The sequence below is a fragment of the Vicugna pacos genome, chromosome 16, assembly GCF_048564905.1.
Source record: "Vicugna pacos chromosome 16, VicPac4, whole genome shotgun sequence".
Taxonomy (NCBI): Eukaryota; Metazoa; Chordata; class Mammalia; order Artiodactyla; family Camelidae; genus Vicugna; species Vicugna pacos.
This window is the reverse complement of record NC_133002.1, coordinates 42906769-42918800: the sequence shown is the minus strand read 5'-3', so window position 1 is coordinate 42918800 and position 12032 is coordinate 42906769. Positions and strand designations below refer to the sequence as shown.

The 12032-nt window shown below is 49.0% G+C and overlaps 1 protein-coding gene across 4 annotated transcripts in view; it reads right to left on the bottom strand.

Moving 5' to 3' along the window:
- SMG6 (SMG6 nonsense mediated mRNA decay factor) overlaps positions 1 to 12032 on the bottom strand; it is a 190987-nt gene that overhangs the window by 93925 nt on the left and 85030 nt on the right. For all 4 annotated transcript variants that reach the window (XM_006214454.4, XM_015248021.3, XM_072939028.1 and 1 more), the window contains one exon: positions 10680 to 10848. In XM_006214454.4, the coding sequence (XP_006214516.1) occupies positions 10680 to 10848 (169 nt within the window). The remainder of the gene's footprint in view (positions 1 to 10679; positions 10849 to 12032) is intronic.

Sequence of the window (12032 nt, the reverse complement as noted above, 5' to 3'; positions counted from 1 at the left end):
GGCAAACTGGGGATGGTTGATTATCCCTAACTGCATGTCACCAGGTCCTGGCTGAACCTGAGAAGGAATCTTGAAAATGCAAAGTCTGGCTCTCCCCAGTTCAACCTCCAGGGCAGAATTAGAAAAAGAAGATTGATTTCTCTGTCACCATCATTTGTCAAAAATCTACTGTGGTTCAGATCCCTGCTTTGGTGGGTGCTAAGGATCCCCAAAGCCTTCTTTTTGCCTACACAGAACACAGCTCAAATAGCCAAACTGTGGTCAGATCCAGGGCCTACCAAGTCTACAGGCCCTGGACTATACAACACGTGGCTTTCTTTTCCAGAAGACCACCTAACCAGGGAGTCTGGAACAGGCAGTGCCCTATGGATGCCTTACTGCAAAAGGAGCGAGTTATATAGAAAAAGCTTCGTGGTTAGGCTCGAGTGGTGGAATGGCAAGAACCAAGAAGCAAAGAAAGCTGTAAGAACAAGCTACATCCTGGAATCTTCCCAGAGGAGTTACTGTGCATGAGCCAATCTGCTAGGGAGGGGCCTCAGACCTAAGCAGTTTGTTTCTCATGGAGACTGGGAGCCTTCGGGAGATGGCAGAACAGAGGGCATTCTAGGGACATGCCAATGAAGGTGATGCTAGGGGAGAAAGTGGAGTAGAGGTGTGGGTACTCCCTGAATGGCTCCAGGTGGAAGGAACCTGCACTGGTTTATTTACTGTAATCACTGCACTAGGAAAAGGCAATGAAATGAAACATCTTGTTTTCAAGAGTGTCCTGGGAACCAGGCGGAACACAGCTCCATTAATCACACAACGGCACATAATCAACACACGTGTACTGCACAAGTAACTTGCCTCATAGGCTTTGCAGAGGGAAAAGAACATGTTTGGGAAGAATCACCGGAGGGACAAGAGTTTTCTAAAGCCTCTCTCTGCACAGACACCAACAACCAGACTCATTCACAAAGCTTCATCGTTTGGCTCGGCCGAGTTTGGCTGTCAGAAATGTTTAAATATGGAAAAAAATAAACAGTTGCAACACGTTTCTGTGCAGAGATCTGCCTGAGCCCCTTTGTGATGTAATGGGAAACACAGTATTCAGGCTACCAGCTGTAGAATAAACAGAACTTCGAGGGTTAAAAGGAACTGAACTTTCCACGACCCCATCTGCAGAGAAGAAAATAATAAGAGGAATGATGCACTGCCCCACAGCTCTGATAGTTTATCCTCCGGTCCCGGCTGCAGAGACAAGCACCGGATGTGATAGGGCTGCTCAGGGCCGCCTCCGAGGTTAGCGCTGCCCATGGGAGACGCACAGGGAGGCTCTTCCAGCTCCCCGCTTCCTCCCCCAGTGCCCTGCTGGCCACTTGAGCCCACTGCCTGAGTCTGATCCCACAGCACTGGTGAGCTCTGGCCAACAGGCACTGCTCGGCTGCAGAGCAGCAATTTGGAAAATAAACAGGAAAGACGACAGTGAGAAGGAAGAAGGTGAAAAGTCTCCCAGCTGCATTCTTGGCTTGGGGGCCTTGGTTGGTGCTGTACAGGTCAAGGCTGCCTTAGGACCTAGCCGCGGGTGCGGGGTGTGGGCAGCAGCATCTCCAGCCAGGGAGAGGCGGCAGAAAATTACCCACGGCTGCCACAGTGGGAGGCCCCACATCCCTCTCTTATCCTCCCACCCCTACCATCTTGGATCCAAGATGAAGAAATATGTAGTACCATGTGGTTCTCATTACCATGCTCCCCTGTCCCCTAAGGCTCAGATAAACCAAGGCTGACTCCTCCCAGAGACTGCTGACCACCACTAGGGACCCCTGCCCACATCTGCCTTTTGCCCATTACCACCCACCTTGGCCAAAACCTGAAGACTCACTACAAAAATGAAGTGAGTGAGAGTTCCTATCCTAGTACTGATTTGTCAGATAGCACCTGATGCTAGAAGACACAGAATGTTTCTCCAGTTCCCAATTCAGAAATTCAAGCTAGACTGAGCAGAACCAGGGGAATACACAAAATGCTTCAATGAAAGGTCACTTCTGCCTGAGCCCTTCAGACTGGTCTTGTGTGTGAACTCGGATTCTGAGTGGCTGCTTTCTTCTGGTATCTCGGTAGGACTGTCCCAGATCACTCCACATCTCCTCCTCGGTTACCTCCTCTCACTGAGCACCACAGACACACACGAACGCAACTGACTAGACACCGATGGGTTATACGGGGACTCTCCACAGAAGGCGGGGAGGAGAGGGGTGTCAGGAAACTAATACTAAAAGGAAAAAGTACTTTGAAAAACTAGGTGAGATGTCTGAACTTAAAAGTTGAGGTATTTGCAAAAGGATGAGGTAATTCCTGGAACTTGGGCAAGATCTCCTCGGCTACCCTAATCAGGCCTCTAGGCTGAGAGGTCAGTTCTGTGGGTGAACACAGGGCTTCCTGTCTGAGCAGAAGGGGAAAAGTTAGCTTTTTCTGCACTAGTTCCTTATGCCAGCTAGGAGTGCCTTCCAACCTTCACCCTCCTGCAGCCCTTGGATTCTAAGGATTCAAGGCTGGCCTGAGCCAAGGAGCTCAAAGTCAAATTCTGGTGGCTAGGAGGAACTTTAAACAGTTCCAAATCTTCTAGAAATGCTTGGGAAATGACTCCCCAAAAGTTTTCAGACAATCTCACGCCACCTTTGGTTCTAAATGGACCCCTCTAGCACTACAGGTTCAGCCAAGGCCCTCTAGCTTGTTCTGGTCCCAACTCATAGTTTGGGGACATTCCCAGGGCCCAAAAGATCCCACTAAAGTTAGGGTGCATTCTTCACCAAGCAGCCACAAGGCAGCCAGAGAATATGAAACTGCATCCAGTGAGTCTGTTTATGGCTCTCAGAATGGTGGCAAGGGAGCCTTTCAAGCAGCTGTGATGTGACTGACTAGTGAGCAGGGATCAGCAGTTGCAGGGTGACCCAGTGGCCCAACCCCACACAACACACCACACACCAGGAAAGCAGACCTCTGGCTGGAGTCTGAACACCAGATCCTAGCTTGGGACAAACCAGCAGTGGCTAGTTAGAGGCATGCACTCAGGACCAAGGCTCACTCACTTCCCCACAGACATGCATTCACGTACTCCACCAGGAAAGGAAAAAAATAAGAGTTAATTTACTTTTTATTGCCTCAGAATTCCAAGGTTTAATGTAGCTGTCAGTTTGAGTGCAGTGCAGCTGCTGGCCGATACAATGCAGCCCAGGCCAGCCCAGGTGACTGGGGAAACACATTTCACAGAAATGAACCAACACACACTCTTGGCTGGTTGTTGGGGGGGATATTGACTTGGGGAATCAGATTAACCCTTCAGGCTGGGGTTAGTTCTGCAAACAGCATTAGAAAAGCAGCTTCAGTCCAAGGAACTGAGAATCCCTGTCTCAGGTGGACCAATGAGTTTCTGTGTTTCCACAATTTTGGAGTTTTCTCATATGAGATGTTACTCAACTACAACGTGCTTGGAAAGATTAAGGTGTGAGACACATGATGCAAGTTATACCACAACAATCTATCTCCTTCCTAGAACTCAGAAAAGAAAGGCAGATCTGCCAGCTTTACAGGGAAGAGGTCAGGTATAAACTTCTCTGCAAACTCCATCAGGGGCGGGACCGAGGGAGGGAGACAGTTTGGAGACTGGAGTACTAAGGCCCAACCAGGGCTCAGGCCATCCTTCAGTCTAAGGAGGACTGAGTCCTCACACCCCTTCATATTTTTACTGGGGAACAGGCTGGCTGGTGATTAATATCAAGTACAATGACCCCATGTTACAAGCCTGCAGGGGCCTGTGGAGGTGGCCATTTCCTGTGTAATACCAGCTTGTTTAAACACTAACATTCAAACTCCACAGCTGCAGAACAAACCCGGAAAGAGTTGAGTGAGAAGAAGCCCTGCATTGTGTTTTGGAGCTATGGAAGATCAGAGAAGTGGTACAGATGGGAAACGAGTTGGGTCTTTTGGTTCCTGGGGTGAGGAGCTCTGGAAATACAGCTAAGAGGGCACAGAAACTTGGCCAAGGAAACTGAAAAAGAGAAAGTCCATGGACTACAGACACAGAGGGTAAGATAAAAGGCCACAGCAAAAGGAATGCTCTTAAGATATCTCATATCCTCTTTTTAACTTGTTTGCCTATGGATCAGCATATTATAGCTCACAACTCTCCACAGGGGGTTCGATGGCCAATATAAAACCACTATAGCCCTGGAAGACTTCCCACCTAACTGTCGAGGAGTGCAGGTGAGCAGCTGATTGCAGAAATGAACTTGAATCCGACAAGTCTGATACAGTCAGAGGAATAGTACCTGAGCTTGAAATAGCTTAGGAAGCCCCTTAGAAAGCCAAGATGTCATGCCAACTCTGTTTTCAGGGGCTGAGGATCCGGTTCTAGTATCAGGACAAGGCAGCTCAAAAGGACGGGGGCGGGGGAGACCCATGTGGCTCTGAGATTGAGAAACTACAGTGTATTTTCCAGATGCCACCATAATATAAACAGGAGACAAAGTTATTGGGGATCACCGTTCTAGGAGTTACGACAAAGGCAGCAAGGCACCATCCTCCGAGAATAATAGCTGTTTATTAGGTGACCACTAAAACCTGTAAGACTTAGTTAAAGAAGATCCTTTCTGCCTTTCTAATTTACACAAAGAAGTCCACTTGGGCCCTTGGGAGAGTGCCCAACTTAAATTAATTCTGTCCAATAGGGCAAAGCCAATCTGAAGCTCAGTCACCCTGCACTACTCCAAGAACATAAACTTCATGTTCTAAGCAGTGCAGCTGCAGCCCTATGGCAACAGGTCACGGTAACCTCATTCCAGGGCTTCTCAAGTACCTCTACTGTGCCTCCCTCAACCTCTCTCTAGGCCAGCGCCTTATTTGACTTCAGTTCTCCCAAGCTACACTCAGATGTATAGCCTCTGTCGCGTCACTATGGTGTGTTAAACCCATCAGCACTGTGTGTTTGGGAAAGAGCAGCCCCCAGGGGACCTCGACATCTCCACGGCATGAGTGGAGCCCTCGGCGGCCTCCCTGGTGCGGATTCTCACGGTTCCTGCCTCTCTAAATTTTCAGCTGTAACCACTCCAACACGTCTTCTTAGTTTAGCACACACTGGACCCAAATAACCTCAGCCCAGAGTTGGAAAGTACTCTCCCTGGGGTCAGCGGCTGTACCCTGCTGGGGTCAGACTGGAGCCTTAAGCCAACACCCCTTCCTCTCACAAGAAGTCCTGGGGGAGGAGTAGGGAGGGGACAGAGGCTCCTGCCGTGGGAGAGATCACGTGTGCCCCACACTCAGCACTTGGAGGAAGAGGAACCCCCTGGTGCCAGGCTATAGTGCTGACGCCCCAACCCGGAGCCAGGGAGACTGGGTGGGGAGCCAGGGTAGCAAAGGGGCTTCCCACAGTCACCACCACTTCCTTCAGGGAAGTGCTGATGGACTATTACTTAGTGACCTCCTAAAATGCCCTTCTGGGAAGACGTATTAAGCGTCCTTGAAGGGGTGCCGATTAGACATGGGATTAGTTCTTATTTCAGAACTGCCCTATGAGGGTGAGTAAACGAGTTATTTTTTAACTCAAGAATTTCTATCTCGTCTACAGGGTCAACACATGTAGGCTCGCTGCGGAAATGAGCTTGTCGCGTACTCCCTGCACACCCTCACATCTCCCCGTGTGACAGCACCTCAGAGGGCTCCCTACAAGACTTTTCCAGCATGCTCTGTAGACTATACAAGACAAGCCACGGAAAAGCAGCAAGTCCAGGAATTTGAGTGTTTTTTTTTTAACAGTACTCCAATCCAACAGTGTGATAAATGCATCCGAGCTACAATTAGGAAGATATATAGCATCAGAATGCGAAGGTCTGGGCAGCCTGGTGAAACGCGGGCTCTCCAGAGCCCCAGCTATGTTTCCCATTATGTAACCCTGGTCATGGGCAGACAGCCAGACTCCAAATGAAAAAGAGACTCTGGCTTGGCACTGGTTCTATTTTCCTATCCTCATTCGGGGTCAGCGCAGTGTCATACAGCTGCAGAGAAAGCTCTGGGGATTAAACCTGGGAAAGCCTCCAAGACCAGGACCTGGGTTCAAGTACCAGCTGAAAGCAATAAACCAACTGCCACAGCTGGGCTAGGTTTGGATGTTCTCAAAGTCCCCTGACTCTTTCACTTACTGAGAACTAGAGATCAAGATGAGGGAAGATTTGGCTTCAGCAGAGACTATGAAATGAGGTAGGTTGTCCTGCTGCCCTGGCCCTGCCAAAGGTCCTGGGATGCAAGGGGTCCACACTTAGGCTCGTGGAAGCCTGCTGCTCTGCTCCTCTCTACCACCTGACATTCACCACTTGCCTCATGCTGACTTAGTAAAGTGGGGAGTAGCTGCCCCTCCCTTCTAACAAGAGGCCTGGCACAGAAACTGTGCTCCCCACTCCTCCCCCCACCCCTACAAGTAGATGGCCCCTCCAAACACTGTGGTCTGTTCTAAACAGACCAAAGCACTCTACACTGTCTTTTACAGTGGCTCAAGGCAACTTTCCACACCCTGCAACAATCCTCTGTACCAAAATCTCCTGGGATATAAAGCCATCCAATTATAACTCCTAACATATATAAATTGGAAGTCGACGTACTCACGTGCTGACTTCAGCACACACACCTACTAAGTGCCACTTTGTGGGAAGGCACAAATGGCCCTGAAATCCTGCCCTTATCACTCTGCAGTGTCAATGATGTTCTGTCATCATCAAAGTGCTCCATGTGTGCCTAAGTGGCTATTGCCTAGAAAAAGTAAATCTGACCAGAAAGAAGAAAGAAGGGCAAAGAGGAGAAAACCCAGGAGATTAAGTGGCTATTGCCTAGAAAAAGTAAATCTGACCAGAAAGAAGAAAGAAGGGCAAAGAGGAGAGAACCCAGGAGATTAATGATGCGCTTTGGAACTCCCCTGGGAAAGCAGAGGATGCTTTGAAATGACTCTCTAACTGTACAAGGAAAGATGGTTACACACGGAAAGATGTGGAGGGAATGAAAGGAGCAAGATTAAAGAAGGGTCCAAATGTGCCAAGGAGACAACCTGGGAGTAGGGATTTCTGGGGGAGAAGCAGGCTGAAATGTAAGTTATCTGGTCACCTTAACTTACGATCAATGAGAAATCTGTCCTTGCAGAGAACAAATGCAGGCAAAGACCAATGGAATCAAGCAAAGGAAAGGCGTTAAGTGTAAGCTATCTCCTTCCTACTCTCTTGAGAGCATTCTTAAATCCTCCAAAATGAAGAGCAGCACTAGGACCTTAAGAGTGTCAGAGGGATTACTGTTATGACATCTACAGAATTATCAGGAGATGTTACTCCCTATGGCCTTAAAAGAAAAGGCTCTCCAGTACAGAAGATCAGTGGGTATAAGATGCAACTTTGAAACCTACAAAACCACCATACCTTGCCAATCTCCCAACTATCATATCAGTGAGTGTTAGGCAGCTATATGAGAAACTAGGAAGAAGGGAGGTAAATTCTTGTTCCATTTATCCATTACTTGGATCTGAAGGCTATGAGGTGGGATGAACTTCAGTGGTGGTCAAGGCCAGGTCTGCTCTGTTCAACAGTGGCACCAGCCCTCAAACCGCCATGTCTTGTGGTCAGGCCTCAGGACGGCAAAGCCCCTCCTTTATGCTTAAACTTGCATTCCAGAGACAACCAGCCACTGATCCTGACTGCAAAGAGACACACTGCAGAAGGGGATTCTATGCTCTACCACACTGACTTCTCTAGCCTAGACTAGACTTGTCAAAAAGTAAGTTACAGTGATAGGAAGTTGTTCACTAGGCAATCAGATTCAACATATTATATGGTCAGATTTGCTGTCCTTGTGAAGAAAAGTCTGAAAAGACTAAGCAAATTTGACTGGAATGTCCCAACCCACTCTGCGTCTCTGTAGCCTTGGAGGTGAAGCCCAGCTGGGGATGGCTGTAGCTCGGACCACGTGCCCAGCTGCAGATTGAGCCCTTGCCCAAAGATGGGCAGCAGCTCGCATGAGCCGGCAACGGGCCATTTACTGCAGCATCCAAAGAGAAACAGACTCAGCACCTCAAGCAAATGAGGCCCAGCACTTCCTGTGTGAGCTTTCCATTTCCTCAGCCAAACAAAAGCCAAAGGGAGCCGGAGAGGGAGGAGGGATGAAGGGAGACAGGCTGCAGAAGAGAGTTAACAGGCCTGATGGCCAGAATATGGGTAAACAGGGGCTGGGTGGACCATATCTAAGGGACCTGTGGTTGTGAGGTGGGGTGACCCAGGGAAGGCCCAAGCTCCAGGGACAGATGGTCTGCCTCCCCACCCCTCGAGAGGAAGGGAGGAACACTTTGTGACCTCTGCACATGCTCAGAAGCAGTGGCTTCAGATATTTGGAGAGAAGAGCCCTTCCTTGTCAGTTTCTTTCCAAAATTGCAAATTGCCTAGTCGGCGTTGCAGATTAATGGCCTGAAAAGTTTGAGGCTGTACACGTTAACTCTTTGGGGAACACTGCTGGGAAACAGCTGCCCCCTAACCAGTAGAGCAGTCTGTTCCTTTGTGTGGCCACAGCTGCCCAGCTAAGGGCTCAACCCTGGTGCACCAGGCCTCAGCCTGGAGTGTATTTTGGAAACCTAGGAGGGTTCACAGGAAAGCAGAGAACTGTTTGATGCTGTGAGCATCACCCACATGGTTACAGAACTACAGCTGGGGGGACCTGGGGAGGCAAGGCTTAACAGTCCAGGGGTGCTTCTTGGGGTGAGGAGAAGGAAGAAATGTGAGAAAGGAAAGGCGGGAAAGAGTCACACTATGTCGTCTACACAGAAAGGTCAATAACTGCTGGCCAGAAATCTCTGCTGCAGTCTTCCCTCTGCGGGTCACCCACAAGTCTGGGAGAGTCACACAGCTGGCCCACAGCCCAGAGAAGCACCCCTCCCCACTCCCTAGAAATGCTGCTAACAGCATCCTAGGTATCCATACTCCATCCTCCAGTATTTTCCCCTCCCAGAGAAGAGCACTGGAGAAGAATGATGAGATGCTGGGTATGGATGCTTGTTCCCAAACACACATATACACACCCAACACAGAGCCTGAAGGAACCCCGAGTGCACTGCACCTGCCAGAGACTACACTGCAGAGGATGGGGGACAGAGAGGGAAGGAAGAAGAGAAAGGGAGAAGGAAAGGTCAAACAGAGAGACAGAGACAGAGAAACCAAGAGAGAGACAGAGAAAGGAAGAGAATACGGAGGAGGGAGGGAAATGCAGAGTCAACAGAGTTGACCAGAGATAGGCACCTAAGTGCACATACATTAAGACACTCCTGTGCGAACATGAACACATACACAGTGACACTGACACAGAGAAGAACAGGACACAAGGGGAGATGGATATAGATCAGAAGCTGTAAACTTTTTCTATAATGGGCTAGACAGTAAATATTTTTGGCTCTGCAGACCATACGGTCTCTGTCACAAGTACTCAACTCTACTGCTGCAGTGTGAAAGCACACGGACAAAGTGTAAACAAACAAGCATGGCCATGTTCCAATACGACTTCACGGCTACTGAAATGGGACTTCCATATACTTCTCACAAGTCATGAAATCTTATTCTTTTGATTTTTTTTTCAACCATTTAAAAATATAAACCACTCTTAGCTCATGAGGGCTTGCTGACCCCTGACACAGATACACATAAACAGCAAAGACAGGCAAAAAGAGGCAGACGAGGACAAGCTGAGACAGGCTGAGACAGGTCAAGACAGGTAGGGAGACATAGGCAAGGCAGGTGGATACAGGCAGACCCACATATACAGTAGGGTCCACCTCTGCCAGAGAGACCAAGACTGACACACAGAGACACAGTTATGGACCAACATGGACATGGATACAGGCAGTCCTGGGCACAGACATGCAGGAACACAAACACTCCCACAGGACACAGGCACACACAGAGAGAGGCATGGACAGGACCAAAGCAGATATGGACTGATGCAGGCCCAGATCTGGACACAGACACGGATATGGACACAATAGACATGGAGACACACACACACACACAGAAACAGATTCCTCATGGGGACATGTGAACTCTGCCAAGAGACCCACATACAAGGACAGACACAGACACAGATATGGACACAGCTTATGGACACACAGACATGGACATGCACACCAAAAGACCCTTCCAAAGACAAATCCCCAGACACACACAGACAACCACACGCTGCAATGTTGTGAGAGGGAGGCAATGAGACCGAGAGCGCAGGACAGCAGGAGCAGCAGCAAGAGGTAGCCTGAGAGATGCAAGGAGATAAACTAATAGAGAGAAAGAGACAGAATCTCTCACAAACACTGACCGACACCCACCAGGACTCAGGAGGCAGCTGCAGAGACAGTAAGTATGAACAATATGCAGTGAATATTAGCAAGAGCAAGGACAAAGAACAAAACAGAGCAAGCTATGGCATGAGAGCAAGAGAGATGGAGAGAGGAGGAAGAGCAGACCGGAGAACAGGCAAAAATAGCCTAGTACATCAGGGGATGAGGAAGGTGGTCAAGGAAGGGGAAAACCCAAGTGCAAATGTAGAAGGAGGACAGAAACAAGCAGACTGCGGGAGGGAGGGAAAAAGAGGACTGGGGGGGGAGCTGTGGGAACACGGGTGGGCCAAGGCTGACTCACCGTGAGGGCAGATCCAAGGAGGTGGGTGGGGGATTCCAGGTGTCTGGGTAGCCGAGCATCCAGTCTGACCAGACTTTCACACTGGGGAGCAGTTCCTTCAGGTCCGGGACGAAGGAAGACACCTTGATGTCATCTTGGTCCTCCTCATCCTCAGGAGAGGACATCTGAGCTGCAGAGGGAGAGGGTGAGAACTGGGCCTATGTCTGCTGTGGCCCCTGAGTGAGGCCTGGGGCCCTGGAATGGCAGCAAGCTCTTAGGGAAGGGAGACTAAGTCTACAGGAAAGCTGGGCCCAGAAGCAAAGGACAAAGGCCAGCACCTAAGAGGATTCAGAAAAGCAGGACAAAGAGAGAACCAGTGCACTGGGTCTGCCCTGCAGACAGCTGTCTCTACCTGTGGCTTGTCTAAAGTTGCTCCTCAGGCCTCCAGCCCCCATCCCCACTTTCAGCTTTCCTTCAGCACAGTACTGAGATGGTACCAGGGTTCCTGCACAACCTGAATTTGACCATGAGGGAACAGCAGAGAAACCCAAACTGTAGGACTTTCTACAGAATAAATAACCTGTACACTTCAAAAATGTCAAGATCATGATGGACAAAGGAAGACAGAGAAACCATCCCAGACTGAAGGAGACCAAAGAGACACAACATCTGAACATAACATGTGATCCTGGAGTGGATCCTAGACCAGAAAGAAACTTGTTTTAGGACAATTGTTACAAACTTAGTAAGGTCTGTAGAATCAATAATAGTACTATATCAATGCTGGCTTCCCAATTTTAATAACAGTACTGTCATGGAAGAGAATGTCCTTGTGACTAGGAAATACACAGTCAAGTATTTGAGGGGGGAGGGCTACCACGTCCAGAACTTACAATCCAATGGTACAGAAGAAAAATAAGAAGCATTAAGCGTACGTGTGTACGAAAAGAGAGAGAACTTAGAACAAATATGGTAAAAATGATAATCATTTTTGAGGGAATCTGGGCAAAGGTATGTAAGAGGGCTCTCAGTACTATTCTAAGAACTTTTCTTTAAGTTTGAAATTGTTTCAAAATAAAGTTACCTCTACCCTCCCTCCAAAAGAGTGCAGCCCGTAAGACTAGAGGCATTCACAAAAAGCTGGTGTGGCAGGGGAACAATAGAGGGGCCTCACTACTCATCCAAACTGACCCAGGAGCAAGAGAAAGGTGTACCCTTCAGCCCTATCTTACACGGCTCAGCAATCAAGCTTGGAATTCTGAGGGCAGCCTTAAAGGATACTGGAATACTGCTCAAGCCAAGGGCTAAAAAGAACTCTTGTTGCGGTCCAGTGGGTCTCCTGAGATGGCTGGTCCACAGTGGTTATAGCCCTCA